The sequence below is a fragment of the Megachile rotundata genome, chromosome 10 (genome assembly GCF_050947335.1).
Source record: "Megachile rotundata isolate GNS110a chromosome 10, iyMegRotu1, whole genome shotgun sequence".
In the NCBI taxonomy this organism is placed as follows: Eukaryota; Metazoa; Arthropoda; class Insecta; order Hymenoptera; family Megachilidae; genus Megachile; species Megachile rotundata.
Window position 1 is genome coordinate 15,451,229 of NC_134992.1, and position 17,667 is coordinate 15,468,895.

The 17,667-nt window shown below is 46.2% G+C and overlaps 1 protein-coding gene across 1 annotated transcript in view; it reads right to left on the reverse strand.

Moving 5' to 3' along the window:
• LOC100881476 (kin of IRRE-like protein 1) overlaps window positions 1-17,667 on the reverse strand; it is a 239,048-nt gene that overhangs the window by 35,999 nt on the left and 185,382 nt on the right. The window contains exons 4-7 of the mRNA XM_076536363.1: window positions 10,055-10,165; window positions 3,635-3,725; window positions 3,426-3,538; window positions 675-841 (exon numbers count right to left, since the gene is read on the reverse strand). Coding sequence (XP_076392478.1) covers window positions 675-841; window positions 3,426-3,538; window positions 3,635-3,725; window positions 10,055-10,165 — 482 coding nt within the window. The remainder of the gene's footprint in view (window positions 1-674; window positions 842-3,425; window positions 3,539-3,634; window positions 3,726-10,054; window positions 10,166-17,667) is intronic.

The window sequence follows — 17,667 nt, forward strand, 5'->3', positions numbered from 1 at the left end:
TTCGCAATTTCGCGGTCGAACGATACTAAAAATTTCGTCAGATTAATCGAGCTTCACCGGAGTGCCGCTATCTCGGTTTACGAGCAAGAGCATTAAGCTTCGGAAGCGGGCAACAGACGTAATTTACGAGACATTCTGATTTAAATTTCAAGGAAGTGAAATTGAAATACCTTAGTGTCAGCACGCGTTACCGTATTTCATCCTAGCTAGCTAGCCAGCTAGCGTCCAGCCCTCGAGAACGGGTCAGGTTAATTAACAAGCACCGGGACCAACGCGGCACCGGCTATAATAAGCAGCTTAGCTGTTAATTAAATGCCGTGGTTGCCTTTTGTTCCGCCACCGGGACGCGGCAAATTCCGTCAAGGCGATTCGCTAATAATTAGCAAACGATAACGAACGGATTATCGGATTCCAGTCGACCGAATAATGCTTAGCTATCGACGGACAACTGCGAAATAATATTTTCGACTAGCGACGTTAACCATTTTTTTCGTTTCGAACCAAACCGACCACTCTATTCGGTTAAACTGTCGGCCAGGAAATTTTTGCGGTACGAGTTCTGGTCGCTCGAGATTCTTCAATAAAACCAGGAGAAAAGGGAACGGGGGAAAAACGAGTGGTCGAAAATCGAAAGAGAAGACAAATTAGCTATTTATTAGAAGATTTTCTCTCACCGTGGTGTGCTTTAGTTGTCTTCTTCGTCCTTTGTACCAAGTGATCACCGCCGGCGGCCTCGAACCCGTGGTCTCGCATTCCACCTCGTATCGTTTTCCTGCCAGCAGAGATTCGTTTCCGACTCCTTTTCTCCCCGGCCTTCTTATCATCACCGTCAAAGGTTTCACTGTAAATCGACAAGGTTCGTTATGCGCAGAAAAATCGAAACGAAAACGCTTTCTACTCGCGAGCAGTGGCTACTCGTTCGAAACACCGGACTAACACAGGGGGATACGTAGCGTGTACCAGGTAGACGAGTACGTATCCGGTCCGATCGATGAAAAATCGTTTCGATTTCGAACGAGTCGCGTCGTTAGCCGAACGACATAATGCCTCTCCTCCGTCCTGTTTTTTTCGAATCAGCGAGTCCCGCAATCACGCGGACCGATGACGCTAATCGGGCGCGATAATTAAAGCGAACCGATAATTAAGGCGGATAAACGAGCTGGGTCTACGCGAGTTCGATGCAAATTGTGCGGCCGATTTAACGCGGTAAAGTTTCGACGGGTCAATTGCCAGTCATTTGTCATTATCGAACTTGCCAACGAGAAAAATCGAAACGGAGATTCGTCCGTGTCGATAGGTATGGTACGTGCTTATCGATACCTCGAAACTCCGTTTGTTTTCGGATCGAAAAAAGCGACGAGCGTAGGCATCGCTACAGCAGCGTCACGAGGATATTTGCCGATTTCTTGCCGAGTTTCAGCTGGATAACCGATCATTACTCGTGGTAAACATTGATTTTTCCGGGTCGTGTGTAAACGCTCGGAACGATAGTCGTTCTCGCGTTACGGCCGAGGCGACGATCGCTTTGACGGACGATAAATTCGCGTTTCCAATTGGCCAATACCGGCCAGATACGATCCATTCGCGCGTGAAATATGAAAACTATGAAAACGCGTTCGTGTACGTTGGCTCGGCTTTGTTCGCCTCCTACCAGCCGCTATAATGAGTTTCGATATTTCTCTTCCCGTTTACTGCTTCGCTCCGATTTAGCGAAAATCCTTTTTCTTCCAAATGTCAACTTCGAACTTTCACTGTTTTCGATCGTCTTTATGGAATATCGTTAGTTCGACTCTAGTCCGTCACGAAGTAAGTTTTCCGAGAAATCGTTGCGCAAGTAATTGTTCGACGAACAGTAAACTCGTGCGTCCCCGCGCGAAAATTTCATCCGTCCGATTTCCAGAATCGCCATCCTTTTCGATTGTCCGCAATCTCGTCGACCTTCTATGCCCGTTGGCCCACCGATCCAATGGTTTGCCTCGTCATCGTTCAGAGTATTTTTTTTTTTTTTTTTTAATTTCTCATTCGTTTTTCGTTCCAGCAGCCATGAGATGAATACACGCTCGATGCATGGTCACTTGGTCCAGGTCGCGAAAATCAAAGAGCGAGCATCGATCAATCTCTTTCTATCTTTGTTCGCTTTAGCGATGTCTTCCTCCTTCTTGTATCGTACACCGAACCTTTCTCTCTCTCTCTCTCTCCGCTCGTTTCGTTGTCGCTGCGCACGAAGCGCTTTGGACTTTTTTTTTTTATTTTCGTTCGCCGCTATGATGGGTGTTCTCGTTCACCAATAACGGGTCTTCAATTTCGTCGTCCGTTTCGCCGAAAATTTCGTGACTTTCGGAAGCACCGATCATTCGGCGCCGATCAATCAGCTCGGTGTCGCTGTCCTTTTCGCGGAGTTCGTAGCAGGTAGATGACGGAACGACGAACAACAACGAGAGGAGGAGACGCGTGGCGACACGACGCGACTCGATACACGGAAACGCGATAGAAGCCGATGCGATACGCGATCGAAAGATCGAGTTCGAAAGATGATCGAACGTCGTTCTCGAGGTGATCTCGCAAGGAGATAGTTACGACGAACGCGTGTCGACCGACGAAGATCGAGCAGCAGGAGCCGTTACCGTAAATTGTTGGTTCGTTTATTCGTCGAAGACGAGCTCGAGACTGGGGGATCGGAACGGAAAGGCCTTCCGGGCTTTGGCGAATCGTCTTCGCTTCGACTTTCTTTCCCTCGTCATTGTCGTTACAACCATGCTCGCTTTCGGCAAGACCGAGTCTTCGCTGCTAGATTATTGATCCATGAATTTTTCAGTTTACCCGCGAAATTAGTATCCCACCGCGCCGTTTCGTCCTATAGGACGGTCACGAGTTAACGAACAATTCTAATTTCGCGAAAGCTCGGAGGTTATAGCTCGCTTTCGTGGCTTCTTAGCTTAGAAGGTAGGAGAGGTTAGGATGGATGAGCGAAGGTGGGGCTCCAGGCTTGGATTTAATATATTTCTCGTCCTTATCTTGCCTTATCTTCCCTTAAAGGCGATTCACAGCGGCGAGGGAGCAAAAGGATGTTGGCCCAGTTTCGCCGCACCGCACCGCGCACCGTCTCGTAGATCTTATCGTTAATGCGGGACAAGATAGGCTCGGGGTGGAGGCTTCTGATTTGTTAGCCACGCGATAAGAATTTGTATCTACTTCTTGTCTTTATTTCATTCCTCTTTTAACGACATCCGCCACCGCCTATGGGCCTCTCGACCTCGGCCAATTGCTCGTTTCCTCCCACCTTTTACCTTTTAACGTTTTAACGTTATGTTCTCCTTTTCCCTTTCCGTCTATGCCCACCGATTACACAAAAATAGAATGCACGATGCAACGACTGCGAATTTATAACGATAATTAATAAGCGATAATTAAGATTCATTACTCACGATTCAGCTCCAGGCTAATCGAAGACTCCTTTGGCTCTATCAGGTCCGTGTTTCGTGCCTGACAGGTGAAATTCGATCCGAGATCGGATCGGGTGATCGGTTGCAAGTTTAACCTGAGAAAAATTAGAGAGGAATCGTGGTTACGATTATTTCTTTCTATTTAAAACACGACTCTTTCGGTCGAATAAAAAGTACAAACATCTCTTTACCTGTTCTCTATAACGTCGCCAGCGTTCTTCTCGTACTCTTCGTCCTTCACCTGATCATTGACTAACCATCGAACCATAGGCTCCGGTTTTCCTGCGAAACAAATCATAAGAGTTTCGTTTAATACGTATGCAGTTTGCAATTTTTCGAGAAAGTTCAGCACTCATTTTGGAAGAACTCGATCGAACGCGACGAGTCTTCCGGAAGATTTACTAACACATCCGGTCTCGGCCTCCAAAGCGGAGTAAATCGTGGCTCGTACGAAGCGTAACGACTCGTGGATAGTGGTCGAGAGAGAAGAGAAAGACTTTGAACGGTTCTTCCGGGGAAGCAAAGTGGAAACAGAAGCGGAGAGGAGTGTAAGGACGAGGCTCGCGAGTGGACAGGACGGCGAGGGGGGGTAGTATAAACACAAGAGGGTGGGACGAGCTTCGGCGAAGCTACTAAAGGCTAGATGAGTTCTCGAGAACTTTTAAATTAGCCGATACCCCAGAGTTTTGGATGCGGTGCTCCAGACAAAAACCGGCAGACTTTCTGGCTTCGGTTCGATGCCGGTCGCTTCGATAACCAAGCGTTATAGTCGCGAAGCTTCGTTCCTCCGGGAGGATCGATAAATATCAATTACAGGACGACGAACGAACGGAAGGACGGATCAAAGCGGCTGAAATATTAAAAACTCCGATACTACGACCGCACGATTTTTCTCCGTGATTTCTGAACGGCGCGAATACTGTCTGGAGATCGTACACTCATCGGGTATACTGTCCACTAATTCGTTTCTCTTTCTGTTTTCAATTTTCTTACAGTATCGAGACACATTATTAAAGTCTATCTTCGACGCTTCTGATTAAACTCGTATCGCTTTTTCGTTTCGTCGCGTATACTTTCACAACTTTTCGATCGTGCAAAAATCAAGCTACTTCCTTCCTGTCGTACATACATATGTATATCGCGTAAATATCGCGTGTACCTTCTACGTAATCGGTTCTCAAGTTCCGTCACGTAATCCGCCAATAAAAATTTGCCGCTACATACTTAATGACTCGCCGTTCCGTATTATTGACACTGAACGTGAGAAAACTCGTTAACGCGTGCGCATATTTCCGAAGTAAACTACGTATATAAACGATAGTTAGAAATAACGGGTAAATATTATGCACGCGTTCGTATAGCGTATAAAATCGTCGAATCGATTGCGTGTTAGCAGAGAATCTGAACGGTGCACTTGCCTCGAATGATAAATAAGGGTTTGGCCAGCTCGCCACGGGGTGGGTTAGGCCGGTGTAGGGTGGCTAGGCGATCTCTTTAACCGGTCGCCCTTTTCCGCGATCCTACGTGCTTCGCAGAAAGTAACGTTTATCGAAAAATAAATGGTTCGAAGAGGATATCGAAGGATATATCGTATCGAGTTCCATTCGACGGAACGCTTCGTGAATAGACTTCGTATTATATCACGGATTTACATATCTACCTCGAGCCGAATAATACTCGGCTCCGTGGCTAGATGCATATTTTCGTTGGAGAAAGCTGCCGGTTAAGGTGATAAAATGGCTCGAATGATATACCGTGGGTTATAAGAGTCGGCTAGCCGCTGGTAATGGGTGAGAAATCATAAAAAGCGCGAAAAAACCAATGCCACTTGGCTATTCCAAAGCAGGAACCTCTTCTTCCGAGGGTGTTTTAATTCGTTGATCAATAGAGATCGGACATGATTTAGCTATTAAATACTGGCTAGTAATTGGTATCGCGGATTCTGTTAAACATCTAACTAATATCGACGGTGTTCCGCGACACGAGTCACGAGACAATATCGGTCCAATTAACGTTTAGATCAGTTCGATGAAGTATGTACTCACCCATGGAGGTGAACGACCGAATTGTCTTTTAAGGACGAGCGATTCTTCCATGTTTCACCGATAACTCGATGCACGATCGAGATCTCTATTAAACGAGATATCGGATAATCCTTCGTTTTTTATCGCAATATTTGTTTCTCCGTATTGCGGCTGTTTTCATAAAAGCGAAGTAAATCCGACATTTGTAGAGAACGAGAAAAAGTTTTCCTACGGCGGCGGGCTAAGGTAGCATTGTACTTAAGAAAAAGTTCTTTCGTGTCAGAAAGTTCGAATGAAAATGTCAGCAACAGTTTGCAAAATTATTTGACAAAGCATTTACTCGAGTAGAAATTAAAAGGAGATGTACGCATGCATTAGAGTAATTTCATTGGAATAATTCTAGGTATAAATCGATCCAAGTTGATTATTTTGGAGAAACGGCGACGTAAAACGAAATCCTGTCCGTGATTTATAAGTAGGAGAGCGTAAAGGACATCGCAGAACTCGCGTTTGTCCTTTCATTGTTATTCACGATGGCGTACGATGCTGGAATCGCAATTTAATCAGGCTCGACGCAACATCGCCGCGACACTTGAAATTGCAAGCTTGATCTCCGATGGAAGCGCCCTTAGATTAGTTTCGAGTCGTTGTTATTCACGATGCTTCTCGATCTAGATTGCATTTTAACCGTCTCGTTCTCTCTCTCTGCTCGTTTTCCCGTTTGGCTCTTTTCTCGCGTTTCCTTGCTCACGCGGTAACGAGGAAAAATTTTGTCGGCGACGCTACCTAACCGATACGTGACGAATAATTGGAAAACCGTGGCCAGGATAATACGTTGAAGCGATGTAAGCGTAAACTGGTTGATTCGTGTCAGCCTCTTTCCGCGATTCGACCGTGAGCCCGTTTGCTCGAGTACTCGGAGGGTCGACCTTAGGACGAGGCGACGGTGGTTGGCGTGGTCGTGGAAAGGGAGGTCCGGGTTTAGCTTCGGTTTAGGTTAGGTCTGGGAATAGCTTCGCTACGCCCCTGGCGTTGACTTTAACTGTCCGATTATATTCGAACTCCCTTCCAAGCTCACCCTTTAAAACGACGACAACACCGTGCCGCTATCTGTTCGGTAGGGAGCTCTAAAGTACGGATTTTAATCCGCGGATACCGGACGATATCTTGCCGGATTAAGGTCGGTCCGTAGCTACTCGCCCACATCTAACAAGTTTACCAGCGGTTCGAACTCTACTTAAGGCAAATACCAGTCGCCTACCGCTCCAGATCCTTGCCAGATTTCCTCCTTCGACTCGGTGGCCCCTTTATTCGAGAGCTCCGGCCGATTCCGGGCTCTCTTCGTTTTGTCGGTAGCTTGATTCAGGACCTCTTGATTCAGGATTATCGGTTAAGCGTCGATAAGTCGACTTCTCGTTGCCTCCCTCTGCTCGACCAGACGCAACCTGTTTTCCTTTCCGATACAATTGCAACGGCGATTTCTGCTTTTCGATCGTTTACGCCGCGTTCGAACATTCGCTACCGATAACGCTTCGAGTTATTCGAAATCCTACAGTCAGCGCCTAGTTAACCCGCTTTCGAAACATCCCCTTAGCCCGCCTCGTTCTCCGATAATTTTTAATATCTTTTATGGCGGTGCGAGTTCCGGTTCCGCGCGGAGGATTGAAAAATAAACATTCCCTGCACTTGGCCAATACGCCAACGACAGATTGCGATCCCGAGACATTATATGCGTACACCCGGGGGAAATAGGCAAAGTGCATCGGGCTCGATGACGCGAAAGAAAAACCAACACGAAAGAAAGGAGAGAGACTGTACTCTTCGGTTCCATGGCTCTCTCCAGCCATCGGACAATTATTCGAGTAAACTGGCTCGTTGCGGTGTACTCGATGACCGACAACGATCAATTTTTTTTCTGCTTTCTATACGTGTCACCGTTTTTCGGAAGATGGTTTCTCTTCGCACCGTTCGCGGCCGATATTTTACCGATATCGCGCGTTACAAAAAAATAGAAGGAAAAAAAGAGAGAAACGAAGCAGAGAAAATACAAATTCGCTTAGGTAGATTTCGCGGCGTATGCGTTAGGGAGAAAGGGACGTTGAGCTTTCGCGATATACATAGATATCGTGCGAAAGAGAGGAAGATCTTTGCGCGATACGCGCGGTCAGAGATACGGGATGAAACGCTTCGCCTTTACGCGCGTGTACATCCTTGAGAGAGGAAGGACCCTCGATTCTTTCCGGGCACGAAGTCAAGTAATTGGCAATAAATTCAGCGAGCGAGGTTGAGTCGTAAAATTTTCTCGCTGCTATTGCCATAAATTATAGATAACACGGTGCGCCGTGGTGGGACTTAGGCTTAGTTGTAAATCGTGTATAACGGACGTTCGCGAAAGAAGATTTCAGCCGTGTGCTACCGAAACGTAAATTATAGACGAGGAAATTAACACGAAATAAAAAGGTTATACGTATACATACGATAGATGGACTTTAGCCGAAGCGGATCGTAGTAAGACGAATCGTTCGCACGGGAGATGATGGACGAGGGAACAGGAGAGGAGAAAGGTAATACGCGTGAAAGGCGGGAAAATCGTTTGGTCCGATGTATCGTAAACTGTATAACTACGGTACAAATATGGAGGTGGCCGACCACGAATTCAATACTCATCGTCGGTCCCAACGTTTCGATGAATACATCGAAATTCGAAGCGAGGAATATTGCCGTATGCAGATTCGATGGGAATTGCATCGAAGCTGCGCGCATCGATCATACGCACTGCGGCGTATAAATTGAATATCGAGAAGATCGGCTTATCCTTAACAATACGCTCGCGGAACCGCTGCAAACGATCCCCTACGAGCCGGTCTAGAATTTTCATTTAATTGTAAATCATCCCTTAAAGAGGGAAAAGAAGATTCTCTCGATCGTTTTTCCCGTTCTCCCCATTTTGCCTCCTACCGAGTTATTAATAACGTCGAATTTCAACTTTCCCGCTGCCGTAATTTACATAGTTACTTATCTCTGTGCTATACGCGGCGGTATTGCGCGAAAAATTGTAGCGTACGGCAAAGAAATACGCGAAGACATTTGTAGAGAAAATTTGAGGAACGGCAGGTATCTACTTGTCTCGAATCTTTCGCAATTTGCAGCGAGGTTTACTACGAGTTTCGCGATGCAACGATGCAATAAAAACGCGTGAAACGCGTTCACGCTTCGACGTTCATTTTCATTCGTCCAACCTAACCCGGGACGAGGAAGGGAGGAAAAGAGTGGGCGAGTGGACGAGGTTGTAGGGGATCGTTTGAAACGAAAAACTGAAGCGGACACGTCGCGTTAATTACACGAGACACGCGTTAATACGCGAGCTTTATCTTTCTCTCCGGGCTGTACGATAAATATTTCGCGGCGTTTTCGACGCCAGCAGCGATTAACTATAATTAACCGACACGAGCAACTCTCTCTGCTGGATGGGAATTTGCGCGTTGATCTCGAAGCACGAGCGGTTGAAAAAAGAAACAAATGTTTTTCAATTACAACGACTCGTTTTATCGAACCCCCCTGTTCGTGTTGCGCTTATTCTTCTCGCCGTTCGACTTTTTAATCGATTACACGGAAACACAGGATTTCTTCCAAACTAATATTCACCAGGAATCGAGTATGGAATTCTCGAGGACGAAATTTATTCGCGAGGATTCGAAATTCGAGTAGACAAGGGAAAGACGCGGAAGAGGAAGAACGCGGACAGGAGCGAGTGAAACGGGTGCAGGGGCTAGCAGAGGGGAGGAAATAATCTTTTAAGGCAGCCGAAGAAGTTTGCCGCAGTTATAAACAGAAATTTAGATCCAGTTGCCAAAGTAAACACCGGAACCTAGCTACTTTGGTAGCTCCTCCCCTACCGCTTCGCTCGAGAACGCTTGATCCTTCCTCATCCTTGGCCTACCTCTTCGACGAAGGACTTCCTCTTCCAGTCTCGCATCCTTACGAACGCGGAACTTTTCACTTAGCCTCGGTCGTCGATAAAAAGTTGCTCGATCTAATAATCGACGACACCGGTGCTTTGACTCGTTCGTCCCCGCCCCGAGAACGCTCTACGCCCTTTTCACGATCTCTCTCGATCGAACTATAATCAACGATTTCGTGGTCGAGCATGAACGGCATTGTAACGTAACCGTTTCAACGTTTCGATGGGTATGCAGCAATGCTTTTGTAGATCTTCGATTTCGAATAAGATTCACCGGGTAGAAAAAGAGAAAAGTTTGATCCCCTCGAGGTTGTCCCTGGTCAACGGGAGCCGTGTTTACCCGGACTAAAAATTTCGAAATCCTGGTGTATGGCGTTGTTAAAAAGTTGACGAAACTTTCGGGAAGTTACGAGCGTTTACCGAAATTTCGCGTATCTCGAGTTTTCGTCGGATTCGAGAGTTTTAGAAGGAAGGAAAGCTGTAGGGATTTTTTCGACGGCACCCAGCTACGGCTACAAACTTTCTAAAGCCAATGGACAAGAAGAACGTTTTCGTCGGAACGGTGCGTAGGAAGGATTCTTTTTAATGTTTTTTTTTCCGGGATTCAAGTTTCCTGCTAGACTTACCGCCGGTTACTCGACACGTCAGGGAAGGTGTGTCGCCCTCTTCGTAGGGACCCGCTGTTCCGTTCACTATCCTGCCCCATTGATCCAGAATAGTTGGCTGTTCCGGTGGCACTGGAAACCGAAAAGAAAATAGATCATCGTCTCGTCGAATAGATCGTTCCAAGCTATTTCGTAACTTTCGTATAGACAGAGTGGTACAACTAGAAAGCACGAACGAAGAAATTAGCATATGGCAACGATACGCGTACTATCTCGCGCAAAAAAGTAGGGACGATGAAGTATCGTAAAATGATTGGAAGTCAGTTCGGAGGGGTGTTCTTGGAACAAATTCGTTCGAAGCATGGACCGTGCGTGCAGTATCGACTACCGTGTAGGTACGATCGTTTGCGGATTAAAGCGGGATGATATTTTTTCCCTGGAATATTCGTTCCCGGACCGGAGTCGGATAAGCCAACCTGGATATTTCTCTCGGTTTTTTCGTTATTTTGGATTTTACCTGCATACGTCCAACCTACGTATTCGATGGTTTATCAGCGAGATTACGGCACCGCTGCGACCTACCGTTTTACTCTTCCTTCGGTTAGTTCGTTCTTTCCTTTTACCTATCGCTCATAGCCTTTTGGCGAACGCGCTTCGGCCAACTCTCGAAATACCCCGCGTAATTTTTCACCGTAAACTGAACAGAACGAATGGAAATTCGAGCATCTACTTTTGCGCGGATATTCTATTTTGAACGAGCCTGTATCTACGTCGGTTGTACACATCGCGCGATCGGAAAGCGGAGAAGATCGTTTACATTTTAAACGAACGCGTTTCCTTGCGACACAGTTTACGGACACGTCGTAATTGACACGAGGATCAAATTTTCACGCGAATATTATTTTTACTTCGCTCGAAGATCGTCCATGGATAGTGCCAAGCGAAAATACGGATCGAATATCGATATTTGAAATCGAGCGTTTCTCGTATTGTCGTTTGGATAGTTTTATTCTGGTCAACGTGTCGCCGAGAGTATAAAAATAAAAATAAAACGTTGAAATAGTTGGCGGATTTTTGTTACGGTATACGCGATGGATCCTAAGAGTCGAGATGACGACTCGAAACGAATACGAGAATAGTTGGTTATTCGTAGGTTATTCGGAAAAAAATCTACGTTCAACGATCAAGCTTGGTCGTAAACTGTAGCAAATCCAAAATAATGCTACGATTCTCGGCGAACGGTCGGCAGAAATACGCGTACATTCGACTAAGCTCCGTCCATTCGTCCCGTATCGAACTGGCTGGCAAGAAAAAACGATAGGATTTTTGAAAGTTGCTCCGAACGTACAATAATTTCTTTCGTTTTTTCTTTTAGAGGAAGGAGAAAGAATTCCGATCGGGCGACTATTAATCAATTTTCGGATCGACCGGTTCGAATCGAAGAGATATCCAGAAACGAGTAGAACACGCTTCGAAGCGCACGATCGTAGGCGGTGGAATAAGGGTTGCTGGCGCGTTCTCGATAAAACGGTTGACTTTCAATGCCGATACAGAGGATATATCGAAGCCCTCGCGGGACTACGTTGCAGAGTAGTAGGGGGTCGGGCTCGAGTGGCGCGGAGAGCGAAGGGTAGATGGAGGTTGTAATGGCAATTACCAGTGGTAATCAATGGACCTCGCTCAGACCGCGCCGATAATTTCAGGGCTGGCTGGAAAATAGGCGGCCCTATGTAACGCATACATTCCAACTTGCCTAACGTTACTCGCCTATCTACCGCCACCAATACCAACCACTACCACTCGATTTCTCTCTGGGTTGCACTGCCTTTCGAGCCATTTAGTCACGAACGGTACGATCTCTTTGACCGTTGCTCGATATTTTTTTTTTCTCCAATTATTTCTCGAATATACACCGAGTTATTGTGGAAAGACTGAAAACGATGTTCAGGAACAACTACATCGAGCAAAAGTTCGGTAACAAACGTGTCTCTGCTCGAGTAAGTCGAACGTTCGTCCGATGAAAAGAACGTAAAACCGTGACGCGTTATCGCTTTTAAATCTTAGTAATTGCACCGTGTCGTCGCGTCGGGTTTTTCGATGAAATGTTCGAAAAGCGAAACAAGCATAGCTGATTTCTGAGCGTCTCTCGTCGTTCGCATCCTCTCTGGTAATTCGAGTTTGGCTCGAGAGATCCGTGGTGAAGTTCTTCAGGAAGTAACGCGACGGGACTTGGAATAATTCGCGTAGTTAGCGACCAGCAATTTATCAGGCGGCGCTCGCGAGCGCTCGTTCGCAAGCCCGTTGTTGTCTGTATACTATGTGGTTCAACAAGCCGAAAGGAAATCGTACGATTCGTCGACGACGTTAAGATGATCAAGCATTCGGCTATTCGTCGACCCATCGTTAGCAGGAAATAGGAAATAAGGAGGCGATGGAAAGAAGGAGGAGGAGGTTGCGAGCGACGAATCGTTCGGTGCATCGGTTACTCCGAGTGTACGCGGGTAGCCAAAAACGAGCGGTAATCACGTTAGTTCCCCGCTAGAAGACCCGTGAGACCCTGAACGAGCATTGCCACCTGTTTGGCCGTACTCGCAGTCGGCTCCCTAAGCTGTAACCGGTGCCACAACCAGTTCCGCTCTCGAATACGAATGTAATTAGTGGGAAATTGAACGAGGGCTGCCAGTCCTGGCATGGTTAAATGAATGTCCTGAAGATTAATGGTCGACGTTGATCGCTGCGAATCGATCGCGTGATTTCTTTATTTTATCCACGGCTCTCTAATTGAGCGAAAGGTGATTCTCCAACGGAGAAACACGATCATCGTTGGCCAGATTTACGACGCGCGATTAAACCTTCGATCGGTACAATCGAGAAGTAACTACCGGATTCGGTTGTACAGGCAGACTCTCTACGAGTTTAAGGAACCAGCATCGCCATTTTCCCTAAGTTCGACAACGTGTTCACCTCTCTGCACCCGAATGAAACTTTTCTTTTTTCTTACTTTTCTTGTCTCTTTCGCGTCATAACGCGAAAACATTCGACGAGAACGGTTACTGCAGGATGTTCGATAAATCGAAGCACAACGTATACGATGCAGATCGTATCGAACAAAGTCTAGCCGCAACTCGTGATTCAATAATGCGGAATTTGCGGTTCGTTCTTGTGTCGGTTAGAGAGAAAGGTGTTCCAGAACGAAGTAAGTAGGTAAGTAAGTGAGTGAGTGAGTAAGTAAGCAAGTAAGGAAGGAAGGAAGAAAGGAAGGAAGGAAGGAAGGAAGGAAGGAAGGAAGGAAGGAATGTCGAAGCGAGGTGAGGCGAGGCTCGCGCAAAGATTCGTACGTGTTCGGCTGGTGAATATGTGCTGCATCGTCGTGGCGTAATATTTCGCAAATATTGACATAGAAATCGGCTCTTCCATGTTCCGCCCCCGTTCTGGCCTCGTTTCAGCCCCTGGTACGCGGCGATCTGGCTGCAGACACCTAAATTGGCTCGATACATCCGACGAACGTGGAGCGAGTACATAACTCAATAAGTACACAAAATTTTCTTCGCTGTATACCACCACCGACACGAATATTTCCTCGGGAATACCCTCTGCCAGACGTACGGCAGCGAATCTCGTTCGAAACTATTTCATCCTCTGATTTTCTCCTTTTGCACGATCTCTTCCGACGACCGTGTCACGATTATCCGTAACCGAGATATGCTTTTTCGTCGCTAACGAGCTATCTTAGAGCCGACTATTTTAACTCGCTACGTGTTCGGTTATAGGACAGTATGTAGTTAACGCGTACGGAACACTAGAGATAATTAGAAATCGAAGAAAGCTCGGCAGATAGGAAAATACGTGGTCGTTAGATTCTTATACTAAATAGTAGACGAATGGTGTTTCTCGTTTCTCGAACGAACACAAAGGAATCGTCTCCGCGTTTCATAAGACGAAGATAGTTACGCGTTAGCCTTTGTTCAGTTCCTGACGAGCTGCAACAAGATTCTGTAGCAATTTGTGATCTTCCAATGAACTTTGCAATTCGTGACCCACGGTACGGCGATCAAAAGAAAACACTCGAATGTCTGACACGCGCTCGAACGTACCTTCGAGTTACGCTACAAGAGAATCAAAGTCCAACGCGGATGAAACGTTCACGAACTGCACAGTTTAATAAGATTCGCCCGTCAACGTTTCAAAGTACGAATACCTTCGGATATAAAGTTCAAGTTGCCCTTTCAACGAACTTCCAGTAACGCTCTTATCCAACGTCCAACACTTTCCCCGTTCAATCATACCTTTCTTCCTAAATTTCATCATCGAAATCGAGTTTCCTGTACTGCACGATTCCGATCTTTCGTTCGCTTGTCGCGTTAAAATATTAATACTAGAGCCTCGAGAAATTATAATTATCATTATAATAAAATGGTATGGTTGAACCTAGTACGAGACGATTAACGAAATTTCAAATTTGTCACTTCGAACGAAGAAAATAATAAAAAATGAGCTCGTGACTCGGTTATAACGAATAAGGCAGTAATTTCCAGGAAATATTAGAATCCGTTCGAGAGCGGCAGTTTGTCGGAATATTACGATCGTTTTGCAGCAGTTCGCGTTCGCGGTACTTCTCCGGGACGCAATATATCTTCGATTCTACTAATACGTCTGACCTAACAAGTTTCTTACCGAGAAACTGCTTGGCCATTCTTCCTCTCGTAGGTTTCGAGGTCGGAGCGCGTGTCCAAGTTCCCGATCGGGCCAGTGGTTTTCAATAGCGTTTTCGATTCGCGGGGAAAAGCACAGAGGCACGAAACATTGGATCCCGCGGATCGCGTCGTACCGGCATGACGAGAAAAAGGAACGGAGAAACGTCGAACCGCGTTTATCGCGAAATGGACGGAGAACGGACGGTTACCTCGAACGGGACATCGATCGTCGAGAGCATGGCAGAATTATTTCTCTTCGAGACAATCTTCCATTTCCGGGAGGAGACGTACTCGTCGAAATAAAGTGGCCGAGTGTTCATGGTGAAATCCATAAAGGGAAACGGAAACGAGAACATAGAAACCGGATAGAGTTTGAATCAATGTATCGAACGAGCTTCTCTGTCGTTTACATCGAATAATAAATGTTTTTTTCCTCCATATAAATACCAGCGTATTTAATATCGAACCTCGATAACAGTTATCTTCCTTTTATTCCGATTGAAATTCTAACGACGATGAAAGGGAATTGACCGTTTCTCGAGATACGAATCGAATCGAAAAGAAAACGCTCGACGATACGACATTCGTTAGGATTTTTTTAGGTTTATACGCCGACTAAACGAGGAATGATAACCACTGATATCGGCAAGCATAGCGCAGGAGTAAATTGAAAGGGTGACGACCGGGCAGCAGCAGATTTTAATATTTGCAGCCATATCTCAACGGGGGTTGAACTTTCGCCCGGCTGAAACGGTGAGCTGGCTCTCACTTAAAATCACTTTATACGAATCGCGGCCACTTTTTCGTTCGTAGACCAGGACACGACCCTCCTACCTCTCCTGCCCTTAGCTACCACATCTCATCCCATTCTCGACCACCCATAACCTATATCCTATGGAAAACTCGCGAAAATCCATTTCGTCGGCTCTCGGTAGTCGACGACTTCTGGAAACGGCCGCATTATTCTTACCGACCCGCTTGCCTCCCTTTGCATTATCCGGACGACGTATGGCGTCGGATAACGTTCCTCCGGAGAAATGTCTGTTGCGTCACCTCCCTCTGCCTCCCACTTTTCCGACCCGTTCACGAAGGAAAACGAGCTGGCCAACCGACGCTTTTCCCAAATTCAACTATTCTTAGATCGGATCGCGAGTCCTCGGTTTCTCGCGTTCGATGTTTCTTTCCTCCTTTTCAAAGAAAGAAATCGTCGTTACAAAGCTACTTAGATGTCTATATTCTTCGCTCCGAGAAACCAGAAGAGATCCATACTATTCAAATATTTGTAAAGGTAAATCATAAAAAACGATCGGATGAGTCGTGCCGGTGTTATCGACGATTCTGCAAAAAGGGCCGCGAACTCGATTAACCGGATAGCGAAGAATCCAACGGCGATCATTTTGCGGCTTAGAATTAGACCACTTAGGCTCTCGGCCGACAAAGTTACCGCCAACTTTTAAACGAATGCACGCCATCGTAATTAAAGCGTGATCGATCGATCGACGTTCCAAGAAAGGAGGCTAGTTCTAGCGAGGTTGTCTCGAACGAACCCTTAGAAACAATACAGTTGCTCTCTCGAGTGGGTAAACACTCGGTGCGCTGACAGAAATTGAATTAGATTCTTAAGTTTATTCGCGACGGAATGTAGTTATTACGGTTAAGTATAAAATCTGTATTATCGATTCTCCGAAAAAGAAACGATAGTCAAAGTCGAAACTTTTCGATAAGAGAAAAAAGCATAAGAACGAGTTCACCAATTTCCTCTATTATTCGGAGCATTAATTACTTTTGCGAAAATTACGTGTTCCTTTATCACGATGGTTCGGGTTACCGCGTCAAATCGCTTTCGCTCGAGGAAAGAAATCGACCTCACATTTTACGATTCTTTCGGGCTACTAGCGCGTCCCTTAATGACCAAATCCGCATCGCGATAATCGAAGATTAATCGGTCGACGATACCGCGGGACGATCATAATTCAATCTCCGGCCTTCGATAAAAACGCAGAGAGCGTTCGGGATCGCGTTTCGTTCTCGCGAAATAGAGAGGGAGCTAAAAGAAATCCACCGCGAAAGAAGAACAGGAACAGGTACAAGAATAAGAAAACGAACAAGAATTAGGAGAAGCGGAATGTATATATATATATATTCGTTTTCCGTGTACGTTGCAATATCCGGCCTCGCTATAATTAAAATGTCCGCTGCTTTGACTTATCGACTTGTCGGTATAAAAACCGTCTCTTCGACCAAAAGAATATACGAAGTCGACCGCGACGGAAGCGTGTAAAAGACGTAGCAGTCCTCTTTCGTTCGATGTACCTCTTCTTTCAGAGAATTCCGGCCAATCAACGTTATTTCGAGCAGTCGGGTAAGAACGCGACCAAAAGACGTAAAGTCGTGGCTATGGAGAAGATGAAAGGCAACAAGAGTCTTTCTCCTCGTCATCGAGAATTCCTAGCCATCTTGCTTTTTTATACCTTGCCAAACAAGAAAGCCTTTTGTCGGTTGACCTCTTACGCGACCTTCCACCCTACGGTACCTTTCGTGTTTCACGGTCCTTCTTTTCTACGAACGGTCCTATATTCGACTTCACAGGTAAACGACGAGCGATACGGTACATTAATTACATTTTTTAACCTTTCTAAACGTTGAGCCTGCATGTTTGGTCGTGACAATCGTGTAAGACGGTTTGACATAATCGCGATAAAAGAAGGAACGGAAGGCGGAAGAAAGAGTGCGCGCAAGAGGTGTCCAGCAACGTGTAAATGGTGTTCGAGGTGCAAAGGGTAGTCTGTGCCAGTGAACGGTTTGTCAGGAGGTCGTGAATTAATTCACAGTGTCGTGGTGCGGCGTCTATTCCGCCCTGCCTCCGCGTCGCACCACCGCGCCGCGCCACCGCGTCGCGCCGCGGCGGAAAGTTAAATTCACGACTCGCGCTGGCTACAC